The 13,912-nt window shown below is 41.3% G+C and overlaps 1 protein-coding gene across 1 annotated transcript in view; it reads right to left on the bottom strand.

The window, feature by feature from the left end:
- ALKBH1 (alkB homolog 1, histone H2A dioxygenase) overlaps nt 1-13,912 on the bottom strand; it is a 14,722-nt gene continuing 810 nt past the window's right edge. Inside the window, exons 2-6 of the mRNA XM_075103630.1 lie at nt 11,508-11,616; nt 6,880-7,042; nt 3,410-3,500; nt 2,075-2,268; nt 1-1,524 (exon numbers count right to left, since the gene is read on the bottom strand). Of these exons, the coding sequence (XP_074959731.1) occupies nt 1,101-1,524; nt 2,075-2,268; nt 3,410-3,500; nt 6,880-7,042; nt 11,508-11,616 (981 nt within the window). The 3' untranslated portion in view covers nt 1-1,100. The remainder of the gene's footprint in view (nt 1,525-2,074; nt 2,269-3,409; nt 3,501-6,879; nt 7,043-11,507; nt 11,617-13,912) is intronic.

Genomic DNA, 13,912 nt, shown 5'->3' on the forward strand with positions numbered 1-13,912 from the left:
AAACTGATAGAGATCTTTAATTTAAAAACCGAGTAAGTTTATTCATTGGGAAAGTGCAACAAAATACCCTAGGGATAGTGCATTCCACTCCAACAATTAAAATTGCATTAAAAAGCAGATAGGAAGGAGGAAGGTCTGAGTCTTAAAGAGAGCTGGCATAAAAGCTAGGTTTTTTTCTTTGTTTCAATATATTTATCTGTGGGTGGCAGAGATAGTCACTGATTAATTTTTTAGGTACTTAATTTACAACTCCATTGCTTCTACTTGCAAGTCATTCTGTTCCTTAAAAGATGCTGGCTTGGGACTGGAGGACCATAATCTGCAGCCACTTAAGAGGGGACAGTTTTTAAAGAATAGGGCTGTAGGGCTTAGTCACATACTGCTGGGAGGAGACTCAGCTGGGAGCTACTAGATATTCTCAGTAGATGTTGCCCCCAGTTGTTTCTCTCTAGAATACGAGGTATGAAAAAAAAGTCCAGTTCCACCCACAAGAGCAAGTTTCTGCTGCAGCTGAGGGGGTGCAAGCAGGCAAAAGGAGAGCACAGGCCTACAGCAAGCTTATGGCAGCTGTTGCTTGAGGGAGCTGCTAGTTTCTGATCACTGAACTGATTTTTCCTGCAGAGGTAATTCTCTTGGAAGTGCTGCTGCAGGTAGATCTCACTCCCATAGCAGCCTATTCTCAGTCACACTTGTTACTGCACTTCAGCTCAGCTCTACAAGCCCAGTAGGATTATTTAACACACAGCAATTATGTATATTTTGCTAGCAATTTCTGCCCAATGATTTCAAAATACTTTACAAGCATCACTGAACTGAGCTTAATATTCTCTGACAGACAGGTATTTTAAAGGGAACCAAGTCCAGTAAACGTTTGCAACAAAATGGCAATAGAGTTATCTTCTGAGTCCCAGTCCTGAACTTACCCTTCTTTTCCTATTAAATACTTCTTCTCTCCCAACCTATTTCTTACAGCAAGGACATTTGTTCTTCAGAATTTTATTAATCCCAATACAGACAGGTGACTTCTAGTATGAGTACATTAGTTCCCAATTCTGTATGCAGGTTGCCTGTCCAGCCCACATCAGCGTGATGTCCTGGTCTCAGCTATCTGTATTTGGTTTATGTCTCTTGGCTCTGCTGTTCTCCTGATGGTGACTGTCTTCAGAGGGTGCTTGGCCCTCTCCATTTGTCCCAGATTCCTCTGGAAATTTCTGACCCTCAGCCAATACCTGCCGAATAGTCATATTAATGCGGGAAGACTGCAAGTACTTGGCACAGACCTCCCAATCCTCATCAGAGCTGTGCTCAATGACTGAGCCAACAGGAAGGTCTGAAGAAAGCACTTGATCCAGGCATGAAGGCAAAGCTGTCCCATCAGGGTTGGGGAGGACCCGGGGGACAGCATGGTACAGCAGGCGGCTGAAGCCAGACATCACCATGATATCTCCACTGTGCATGAACATTGCTGTTGGGGCCTCCTCCCGCTTCAGGCCCCCAAGCAAAAATATGGAGGATTGCCCAAAACTAGAGATGATATGAGGATGGAGAGAGGAGAGAAAACAAATTCAGGTAGAGAACAATTATATATACAGTAAGAAATTATTAGCGGCTAAATACCTTTATAAAAAAAAAAACCCCAAACCAAAAACCAAACTCAAACGAGAAAACCAGATGGACTCCTAGTAACAACTTTACAATGAGAACATAGGAAAAACAAAGAGGCCTGGTTCCAGGCTGGTATAGTGTGAGCAGTTGCCCTGCCAGGTTTGAAGCTCTGCTAAGGTATTTCGTCCTTACCCGCTAGTACCCAGTTGCTGCTCTGCCACTTTAGAACAGAATGGTGCTCTGTGCAAAGAGCTCTTCCACTCCAGATGCCGTGTCCATGCCATTCAAGCAGTCTTCAAAGGAAAACTTATGCCCTTGAGCTACAGCTTCCTACTACTCAAATCTTCAGAGAGTTAAGATTACATACCCAGTTGGCAAACTACATCATACTGACTTCCTATGACCATATGCAACCATAGAAAAAAGCCACTGATCCTTCCACAACACCTGAGTGCTTTCCTTGACTCACCTGAACGATAAAAGGGGCCGAGAATGGTCTAGTTCAGACTCATCCACATGAATTCCCAGTGAAGAGTCAAAATGATAGTAGTTCAAGATTCCTGCTTGGGCTTGGAAACCCCGGAACCCACAGGCTGCAGCCACTTGTTCTGAAAGGAACGCAAGGTCTGAGGGGAAAGGAGTGTGGTGATTTGCTGAGTACTTCTGGAGGAAGGAGAGCAGACAAAAACAAAAAACTAACCACACCCAGAACATCAGAGCTGTAAATACAATTGGAAACAAACACTGAATGAGAACTTGGAAGTTTGGCTGATAGTCATGGAGAAGGACATTTTATTTGCCTGGAAAATGACTTCAACATAGGCAGAACCAGAGCAAGTTTACTTCTTATCATTTAATTCTAGGTCTATGCTGAGACTGCCAGAGATTCAGTTAATTGTGGAGTTAATCATTATATCTGGACAGCAAACTCGAAGTCAGTAAGATTAGTGCCTAAGGTTAATACCAACATCCTGAGGATCTACTTGGTCACTACCTAAAGCTGCCAAGGGAAAGACTGTTCTGCATCTCACCAACAGAGCTGTGAAACAAGCATCTCTGTTCCTTCTTTGAAGAGCAAGACAAACAGGAATCAATTGCAAACCTACTTTTTCTCTCTCCTATGAGTGATTCTGAGAGGACTGGAAGGGAATAACCAAGTTTTATTAAGGCCACCCAGTAATACACAGACCTGGTAAATATAAGGCTGCAAGCAGATTTGGTTAAGTATCTGCAATATACTTATAAGACTGCATATTCACTCTGCCATCCCCTCTCAGCCTCCATCTCAGAGTCTTACAAAAAAGTTTATTTTGGTCAGGAGCACCAAAATAGCTTTTAGTTGATGAGACTGTACTATACTGGTTCAGGCACTTAAGTTCAAAGTCACATCAGCAGCAGTCTCTTCCTGCTCTCACTCACCCCTCCGAAGAGGAGCAGTTTCTCAGAAGTAGCTGTCTCAAGATGAGAATGACCTTGAGTGCTTCAAGTAGTTCACGATGCTTTTGTGACCATCCCTTTCGGTAGGGTAAAAATGCTCACCTACCCTGGAATAGAGTCACAGGTCTAGAGCTGAGTGTATGCTACCATGTTACCTTTCAAAGGGAAGAACACAGCAATGGACATTTGCTGTTAAATCCTCCACAGTAAACAAACAGATTAAAATTGTTCTTACAAACATGGTTTGTTAGTCTTTCCTCAAGACTGTCTGAAGGATCATAAGCATTTTATTCCATGATACCCCCCTCTGTCTGCTATTCCGAGTGCTTACAGCTAAGAAAAATAGAGAAGAATTTAATTTCAATACCTTAGTATCCCAATTATAATGGTAACCAAGGGTCACCCAGCGCAGCTTCTCCAATAAGCTTCTGGGCTCCCATTTACTGGAACCTTTCCTTCTGCAAAGACAAAATGGAAAGAAATAGGATATGTGTTAATTTCTGAGGGGTTTTCTGGTAGCGCAGCATACAGTAATGAGATTCACTCATCCATATGACAGACTATTAAAACCATCAGTGCTAAACTTATTTTCAGTGCCATTATTTTTTTCCTCCAAAGACCTTGAAAATTCAGTTCATGCAATTTGCCCAAGCTATAGGGCCTACTGCCAACTGCTGTCAGTTTGAAAACTTGTATTTTCAACATGGTATATAACAGGTCATCAGGTAGACACAACGCGATGAACTGGTACAGGTTTATAAGTCAGAATTAAGCATGTACATTTGAGCACCTGAAAGTGAAAGAACAGAACCCATTGAAGATCTAAAAGCTGCAAATGCAAGGTAAAAGGACTAAGTATTGAGGACAATGTTCAGTAAGGAGCAAGACTGCTCTAGCCATGACTTCTTTAACATCAAGAAGTCTGGATTGCAGGTGTCTCCTATCCAGACTGCTATGCAGGCCAAACAACTGGTCTTCTCAAGTGACAACCCTAAGACAGAGGGACTCAGTGGTCTGAAGCCACATGACAATTTACGATTCTTACTTGAAGGTGGTGAAGGCAGGAAGAGACCTCAGGGGTGAGCTTTTACTCTGGCCTGTGAAAAAGTCCTTAAAAAGTTACAAAGTATATTACTATAGTAAATCAGATAGAAACATGCTAGTGACAAATACAAAAAGGAACGTATGCATCTATCTTCTAGTCCACTTACTCCAGCAATTTCAGCTTCTTTTCTCAAGCTAAGTCATGTGTTATAGTAAAGAAAGAGAAATGTACTCAGAACATCATGATAAACAGTAGCACCAGATGGTTGGCTCATTTATAGCCTCATTAGTTCAGTAAGACATGCTGTCTTTTACAAAACAGGATTCATATTTGTACTGCCATGGTCAAGTCTCAGCCAAGCATCTGCCTTTAATGTGCATTTCTACCTGGATACACAGCTTATTTTTGCCCTTCACCTATACAGTACTGATAGCTCCTAAGCTAAATGAGGAACAGGAGTAAAAGGCCAGTTTCTTTACCTTTAGTAATTTTTCATAGCTCACAGATTATTGAAAGAAAGTAATATTTCCAGTTTCCATCCATGTCACAGGGTAATAGCAACTGCAATTACCATAATGCAGCAACACAGTAACTGTCAAATGCTGCTTGGAACAATTTATGGAGCCTACAAGCAGGTAGCACAGCATTTAGAAAAGGGAGAGCACACAACTCGTTCCTCTACATCTTTCAATCAACAAACTTAATGCTCATAATTAAACATTTTTAACATGTGCCTTTTGAAAGTGCCCTTCTTTCACTACAGCACTAAGGTGTTTGCACAACAGCAGGAACCTTAATACGCTTGGTAGGTCCTTATTCCCAGAACTTAGCATTTTGCATGTTATTTCACATGTGATTGCTAAGGAGAGGAAAGTCTGAGTGTCATGCATCTGGAAACAATGAGTTCCTAGAGCTGTAGCAGCTGGTGCTCCTATAAGAAAGTAGAGAAATTCTGGTTTAACTATGTTAGAAAGGGAACAAGACTGAACAGCAGGGGGGCTGTGGTCTGAAGCTCCCTTTTTTGTTTAGTCACTGGTAAATGACTGCATCTATAAAATCCCCCCAGCCTTTTCCTTATACACAAGGATATATATATATATATGACCCGCTTTTGCACTTTTAATTGTCCCCAGCACAAAATAAATACCCAAACTCCACTTTGTGAAGAGAGCATGGCATATATTTCCAGGAACTGTATGGACTCTCCCTACATTGTGATTCCTGCACCCTGGAGAGATCAGATAAGCCATGACCCAAGCACATGTATGCATCTTCCTGTTGGCTTTAAAAAGCATTATAGTTGTATCCAATCTTGGAAGTAGACCTCTTTTTAGTTAAGCACTCTGTTTCTCCCCTCCCTGAAAGGCTCTCACTCCAGGTACTAGACAAGCTGGCTAGTTTGATCTGCTGTCCCCTAGGTAAAAGTACAGTTTGCTCACTCGAAGACTTTGGCAATTGCTTAATAAAACTGCCAGTGTTTCTGCCAGCCATCACTCTTCCAAACACTGTTTTCTACTGAACTGGATTCAGCTACAAATTAACCTCTGTTCTGATCATTCTCTGTGTGCGCAGGAGGTGCTGCTGGGAAAGGCCTGCCAAGCTGCAACAGTACCCCACTTTTTTCAGCTGTAGGGCACAATGCACAATACCTTCAAAGAACAATTCTTCATCCTTGATGGAACACAAAAAAGGCATCTGAATTTCTGTAACTAATCCTGAATAAGCCTGGCAAACACAAGTGGGGACATAACTTTTCTCCTAGGTGCAACTATTTAGAAGCCCAAATCTTGCTTTTGCCATTTCATATTCTGTAAATGTTAAGAGTATTTTTGAAGAAAAATCTCAGCATGTCAATTTTACTAAGAGGCTGAGGTAGAAAATGAGAGTTGTGGGGAGCTCTGGTCAGTCCATCATATGAAAAAGTCATTACAAAAAATGAACAGTGAAATCAACAAGGTAATGATAAATACCCAAATAACTAAAAGGTTGTGTACTGTAAACAGCATCTGTCTTGTATGTATTTTAACAGGTGACTAATTAAAAAAGGTCTTCAAAACTTGGACTTTAAAACTTTCTACTTGACTTCAGAACTTGGACAAGTTCTCCATTAACTTCCAAATCAGGTAGAGGAAAGGCAGCTGTGTCAGTCACAGAACTCTGAACCTGTGGAAGTCTTTCAGAGTAAACAGGATTGCCATTAAAATGGTACATTTAATCACCATCTCAGATTCAATGGAAAAAAAAACCCAACCAAACAAAAACAAAGAAAATACCCAAACAACCCCAAATAAATACTTTGGAAAATAAGAACACAGAAACTAGCCAACTTCAGAAGTTCAAAAAAGTACAGGTAACAGCCTTTCCATTACAATATACTAGGTCCAACAGCTGACTGGGAAGAAGAGCTAGCATGAGCAGGGTGTTTAGAAATGATACCTTTTGCCTCAGGAAAACTAAGGGCTAGAGGGACTTCACTTGTAGCTGAGCTTAGCAAGCTTCCAAGCACCATGATATCAGCCAGGGTCACTATTTTACATTTGACTGACGGCTTTGGAATAATTTGGTACTAGAAAACTCGATTGCGAATGTGAAAGCAGAGAATTAACAAGGATGCACATCAAGCCACAAAAAATCCATCTTTAACTTGGCATGTCTGACACCATCTGTATACTGCCAGCATGTACACAATCTTTTTCAGCTTCCCTTCCTTGCTTATTTTTTCTTAGACCTTCTCAGAGCTGAGACCCTCTGGCTCCATTAGTTCTGACCACCAAAGGTTACTGTGGACTCACCTCAGCTGCTCCTTGCTCTGTCCCCACAGGTCAATGGTCTTCTCAGGAGCCATGTGTAGGTCCAGGTTGCAGACATTAGGTTTCTGGGGGTATAGCTTGAGACACTGTTTCACCCAGTGACGCTGGCAGCCCGGAAGGAATGGGTTTGGTATAAAAATAAACCCTGACCACAGAAAAAAAAAGGAGGAAGTATGATTAGGCATTTCCCTGTTTTTTCTAAAAGTCAAGCAAAGGACAGGGGTCAGAGGTACTGAAAAAACACCTTAGACATACAACCACTGACTTTGCATGTAAGCTGATGAAATCTATTAACAGGTCTGAAGAGTTAAGTTAAAACCTGTTAGTTTTCTCAGTACAAACAAATGGTAGCCATAAGGTAGAAGAAAGGCAGGGCAGCCATTGTTGGTCCAAGTAAAAAATGACAATAAAGGACATACCTGTGTAAGGAATACTGATTACAGGTAGATAAAGGAGTAAGAACTAGGAAAGCCAATTGGTTTGGGGTAAATTTTATTCTGAAGTGATTCAGCAAGATTTTTCTCTTGAACCCTGTGAAGTTAAAGTAATTCTGGCCTAGTTTTTCTAGACTTCAAACTAACCTTGTCGTTGCCTCTGAACTCATACTCTTTATTACTCCTTCATTGTCATGAGCTGCATAGAGCAGTCCATGGGCAGAGCAAGTCTCTAGTAATGTAAACTGTCCTCTCCTTTGCTTCGCCAGGTAAGTCTGGTTGTATCCATCTTTATATTTTGGTATGATAATACTCAAAGGGGATGAAAGTCGAATTATATCAAACCGCTGTTGCAGTCACTGATAACTACCAAAACAAAATAAACATGCAGTTAGTCTGCACATTCATTTAGACAGGCACCTCAGGCAGAGTTCAAGCAGCAGCCCAAATAAGAGGGTTAGCAGAGATGTAATGGATTGTTTTGGTCTGTATTTTCACAGACAAGAGTACTTGACATAAGATCTGCCATCACCAGGAATGCTAAAAGGATTCTTCACTGGGATTTCCTCCCCAGCCCCTCAGGGGTGTTTCCTTCCAGGCCAGGGTCAACAGTATTGATGAATCAGTGTCTGACAGGAAGATGCTATTAATCTGTATTGTATCTATTCTGAGAATCAAGGCACTCTCTCAAAGACTGCCAATTCAGCAAGACTCACCGGCACAAAATTCACATACAAAGAGAGATAAGGGTATAGGAGGAACAAGGTAAAAAGAGGTCTCAACGTTTTGCCCTACTGTGTCTTTTTTAACTTCTCAGTCATACCAAGTTAAACACAGACAAAAGTAGATGAAAAAGGAAGAAACAAGGCTAGGAGTCTCAGTAGGATACAAACTTGCCTTGTGGCTTTATGAAAGTGGTAATAAAAGCACAGAAAAAGCTTCCTGCCAGCGTATCTCAGAGACCTCATGAGATTACATTAACTGGTTAGAAGAAGAGCCTTCAGTGTATTAATAATATACTGTCATTCATTTCACTCCATTCCTTGCACCTTCAGACTGTGACAGCCTTTTGAAAGGTCTGGTTACAAGAAGTTTCTTTCCCAGAAGCATTAAATTTACCTTCTGTTAGCCTCTGCACAGAGCAGAACAACAACCTTGCCCTTCCTGTCTACAGCTTTTGATGTGGGGTTCTCAAAGCACTTCACTACATTCAAGTTATGCTCTACTATGTATGTATTATCTCCAGGTGTTAATGAAGGAATTGAAGCCTGGAGGGCAAGTTACACACAGAGCTGAGAAAAAGAATCCAAATTTGATGACTCTTGTAGCTTAGAACATGCTTATATCTCTCCAAACCTTTATTGCTTACTCCTGAGAAACCAGATTAGTCTAGATTTACAAAAGCAAGAACTAAAAAGTGGGTTACTGCTATGCTTCAGACATCAAGAAAGGCAGAAAACCGTGAGTTTTTAACAGTTGCAGAATTTTACTATAAAATTCTACACTAGCATTGAAGGCTAATAGTTCCTGGGAGAGTCAATAATGCTAGAAAACAGTGACTTACCACACATGGGAGGGAGAAGAGGAAGAAAAATACTTCTGTAGCAATCTTTCTGATAACACCACAGACAAGCTTTGAAGGCAATGCAATTGAACCTCTTGGCCTTGAAAGAGTTGGTCTGAGTGCAATGGGCAAAAGACAAATTCTGTGGGGATCTGTATAGTAACAGAGTCTGCCCTGAGGAAGCAGATGCAATTCTCTTACTGCAGCAAAATCTTGTGGCACGCTAGGAATTAATTTATACCTAGTAGAAGTGGTCTCCAGCCTCAGCCAAAGGAAGGATGACACATGCAGATGTCTAGCAACAAGAACAACTCTTCATAAAAACCAATTTGTGTCAGTTACAAAGACCGTACCACGCACATCTTGCAGAACTTGGGACAATGCAACAGAAATTCACCCAGCTTCCTTAGCCTTGTATTTCATTGCTCACTGTGGGGACAAAACCAAATTACTTCCTTTCCATTTGCCCACAGACAAACTAAAGAAATTCTAACATATTTTAGAGGGCTATTGGGGCAGTTGGTTAAATATAGTGCTTTAGGATATCCAGATAAAGGTAGCCGGAAAAGGATAAGATATTATTCTTGTCCACACATGACTTGATTCTGAACATGACTGAGAATTTGTTGATGTATTTGCATTTCATTTTAGCGAAAGGTTTTATTTGTCAAAGCAGAAGAAAAATGCAGTTAAGTGGAACACTTGTGATTCCCCGCCCAGCCCCATTTGCTAGGAAAGACATTTAGACAGACATAATGTAACAAGCGAGACCAAGCAAGGGCAGCTATAACATGACAGGTAAGTGGAACAAAAAAATTTATAGAAGCAAGAAGATGTGGAAGCCTTTCTCCTGAAGTTATTCAATTCCCTGTGTATTAGCCATGCCAGATGGCTAGTGTGGCCGCCTTAGTTTCAGAAATGGCAGGCTGGCTTCACAGCAACTCACACAGACGCTGACTGCCGTCCCAATGAACCAAAAGAAACATGAGAAAAATCAAAATAAAACAAAAATCCCAGAAATAAGGAGGATCGGGGGAGCTACAAACTCATCAGCCTTACCAAAACCCTTGGTAAAATTATCGGGTAAACTTTCATGCCAGCCATTTCCAGACACAAGGTGTTTGGGAACAGCCACCATGGATTTACTGAAGGCAAATTTTGTCTCACCAGCCTTACTGCTTGCTACAGTGAGATACCCAGACAACAGGAGAGCAGGGGATGCTGTTTACCTTGGCTTTACCGAAGTTTTCCACTTGGTCTCCTGCAGCATCGTTAGAACCAAACTGGGGGGCTCATGGATTTTAGGTGTAAACTAAAAGTGTAAGCAAAAGATGGCTAGGCCACCAGGCTTAAAGAATAGTGATTTGATGGTTCAAAGTCTAACCAGTGGCTGTTCTGAGCTGCGTTCTTCAGGCTTATACTTGGGCCAAGACTCGTAACTACATCTATATCAACAACCTGGATGATGGGATGTTCATCCTCATCACACTTACAGATAACACTAAACTGGGGCAGCAGTGGATATGCTGGAGGCTACTGCTGCCACTGAAAAGGACCTTGACAAACCAAAAGAATGGGCCAACAAGAATCTCAGGAAATTCAATGGTGATAATCCTGCACCTGGGGCAGAATACCCCTTGCAACAGTATGGTCTGAGGAGCTGAGGACCAGGGAGCAACCCTAAATCAAAGGATCAGGGGGTCTCAGAACAAATTGAGCATGAGTCAGTAGTGCACCCTTGCGGCAATAAAGGCTGAGTACACATTGGCCTATGTTAGTAAAAGCTGCCTAAAGGGTCATTAGAGAGAAGGTGGAGCCAGATTCTTCTCAGAGCTCCATAGCAAGATTCTGAGAGGCAAAAGTCAAATTACAGCAAGGCAAATTTTTATTAGATATAAGGTGAAAAAAAAAAGTCCCAACAAGGGAGACCAAACATTGGAACAGGTGCCCAGAAAGGGTGTGTAATCTCTATCCTTAGATATTTCCAAAACTCACCCATACAAAGCTCTGAGCAACCTGATCTAACTTTCAACTCAACCCTGCTTTAATCAGGTAGCTGGATTAGACCTCTAGAGGTCCCTTCCAACTTAACATCTTTCTGTGATTCTACCAGGTGACCTGCAAACCTAAGATCCATTTCAGTTTTTGAAATAACCTGCCTCAGGAAATTGCTCTGTAACTTGAACAGGACAAGAGATTCTTATTCACTTATTGTACTCAGTGTTCTACACCAGCAAGTAGATGCCACACTTCAGCCCTGAAATGACTGTTTCAGTCACTTATCTAATTTTCATTATATATGCTAAGATAAAACAGATGCTACAGAAATATGAAGTCTTATCAAAGGCAGCAGGAATCCATTCTCACAAGGGATGGTCTGGCTGATCAGAGACTGTGAAACAACTGGCCCTTCTGTTCTCTCCTTCATATATATTGCCGCATCCTACCCTTTAGCTGACTCGTTTGTCCTCCTGCACTTAAAATAACATGAAATTACACTTAAGCAAACCAAAACAGCTGTTTCAGCCAGGGCAAGAAGGATAAAATGGAAGATGCCTGAATCCAAAGCAATAAGGTTGTGTTTAATTCTTCTTGAAATCAGAAGTACCTACCCGGATACCCATTGAGGCCATAGGCTTTCCACTGGCTAACTGGTTGTAATCCTGCTCTGGAGGCATCCTGATCACTGACTGAAGAAATACTGAGCTGTGATCTGAACACCTGGCAAAAGAAAAGATCTGGTTTAAAAAAAAAAAAAAGGAAGACATAAAACTAATCTGAAAATAGCACAAGGAAGAGTGCTACCATATTCCAAGGTAAGCCTTGTGAAAATGCCAACTGTACCACAGAACTATTGTCTAAGCAACTGTGACCAGAACAGGGCATGCTGCTAACAGAGCTAGTATGTACTCAACACAAGAATGAAAAGATACCTACAGGTTTTACAATACTTAGGGATCAGGAGAGATGCCCTCCATTCATTTAAAAAAACCTAAACAATTTATACCAATGAGAAAAAATTCAGCACTGTTTGTCCCTTTCCACAGTACAGCTTCATCATTAAAAAAATATTCTGGTAATTATCAATCTCTGTTCGAGAGCAATATTTAGTACTTTATGCCTTCAAAAAATGTTCCAAATACAAGTTGCTTATGATACCATAGGGTGACTATTCCCATAAGAGTGACTATTCTCATCTGTAATTTACAGCTTAAGGCTTAGCAAAATATATTTTCTTGATGTACTCTCTTGGGTCACAATAACACCTGTATTTAAGCTGCAATAAGCCAACAATTACTGAAAAAAACCCCGATCTCATCCACTGTGTTCTCAATCCCTTCTTCCCTTGACTGGGAACTGTCTTAGCAAGTGCAGGGTAGAGGCAAATTGGCTTTGTTGTGGTTTTCCATAGCTGTGCAAAAGTACAGGCTCATATAAGGAAAGAGCTGGCCAGGCACAGTGGGAATAAGCAGTCAGAAACAGGCAAGACTTTGTCAATGACAATCTAAAGCGTATATGAAATTAAGGGCTTTGCAGAGACTCTGCAGTGGTTAATCATAGAATCATTAAGGTTGGAAAAGACCTCTAAGATAATCAAGTTCAACCATCAACCCAACACCACCATGCCTTCTAAACCATGTCCCAAAGTGCCACGTCTACATGTTTTTTGAACACCTCCAGGGACAGTGACTCCACCACCTCTCTGGGCAGCCTATTCCAATGTTTGACCACTGTTTCAGTAAAGCAATTTTTCCTCTCTGCAGGCTGACAGCTCTGGTTAACATCTTCTGAGCAATGGGTCTAAATTACATAGATAGAATTTGTAAGAAAACTCCACACTAGTGCTGGGCAGCAGCTTCTGGCAACATGCTCAGTTCTACCTATTTTTCAGCTTTCTTCCAAAAGCAGCTTTGTGACTGCCAGGCTTGAAGAGCTTACTTCAGAGTCCTGTCTGCAGAATGTCTCCAGGAAGGCTCTTTCCTTTGACTAAGACTTTGCCACCTCTCTGCCTTCTCAAACTGCTTACACATCAGCCACTGCCAGGGCTTCTGGAGAATAGGAGCTGCTTCTATGCTGAAGGATTACATGAGCTGAATCAGTTAAATACACCTGGTAGCAGGGCAACTGGCCTACCTCACACTTGAGTGACTGAACAGCTCAATCACTTGAAGCAGTTTTATGGAGGAAAGGAACAATAGTATCTGGGCCAATCTGCCTGGCCTGTAGCTCTTCTTAAAAAGAAAAGCCAGATGTTTTTAACCTGGGGGAAAGAGGAATAAAAGATGCTTTTACTAGTAAGCTATCAACTGATCTTAGAAGGTAACAGGCACAAAAAGAACAATATGGAGAGGGGACAGATGCTTGTGATGCTTTCAAGTACTTTGAATTTCCCTGAAGGGCTGTAATGCCAGAATCCTTTATTTGATAAAGGATTGCTGCAAGCTCAAGAAAGGCTGAAATGTTAACAACTCCCTTGTTTAATGCTAACACCTTGAACAATTTCATATGGGTCAGGTTTTGTGTCCCATTAACAACATGAAAATTATAGTCTGAAAAGATGGAAGAATATACATTCTAACAGAACAGGAAAAAGAAAAGGCTAAGCATCTGAACTATGAAAAATCAGGCAAAGTTTCATTTTAACTATATTTCCTACTCCCTTTTTTCATATAGGCTCATACAGAGAAAATCCCTGGTTAACAATGCTTCAGCAGATATCAGTTATCCTTTTGTGAGGTGACAAAACAGATGAGTTTAAAGGATCATGTCTCCATCACTCAGGATGTGGCAAACTACTAACCATGATGGCTACTACGTTCAGATGTGCTCCTAACTGTGTACCTCTAAGCCACTACAACGGCTGGACTGGCCCTGATGGCCAAGCTAAACGTTTATTATATGGGAGTAGGAAAGGAGAAGAAATATTACTAGAAGGAAGACAGCAAGAACACTAAGCACACACTGCACAGCCAGGGGAAGCTAATTCTGGCTCCCTCTCCAGCTCACCCAGGACAAG

Source organism: Phalacrocorax aristotelis, chromosome 9 (assembly GCF_949628215.1).
Source record: "Phalacrocorax aristotelis chromosome 9, bGulAri2.1, whole genome shotgun sequence".
In the NCBI taxonomy this organism is placed as follows: Eukaryota; Metazoa; Chordata; class Aves; order Suliformes; family Phalacrocoracidae; genus Phalacrocorax; species Phalacrocorax aristotelis.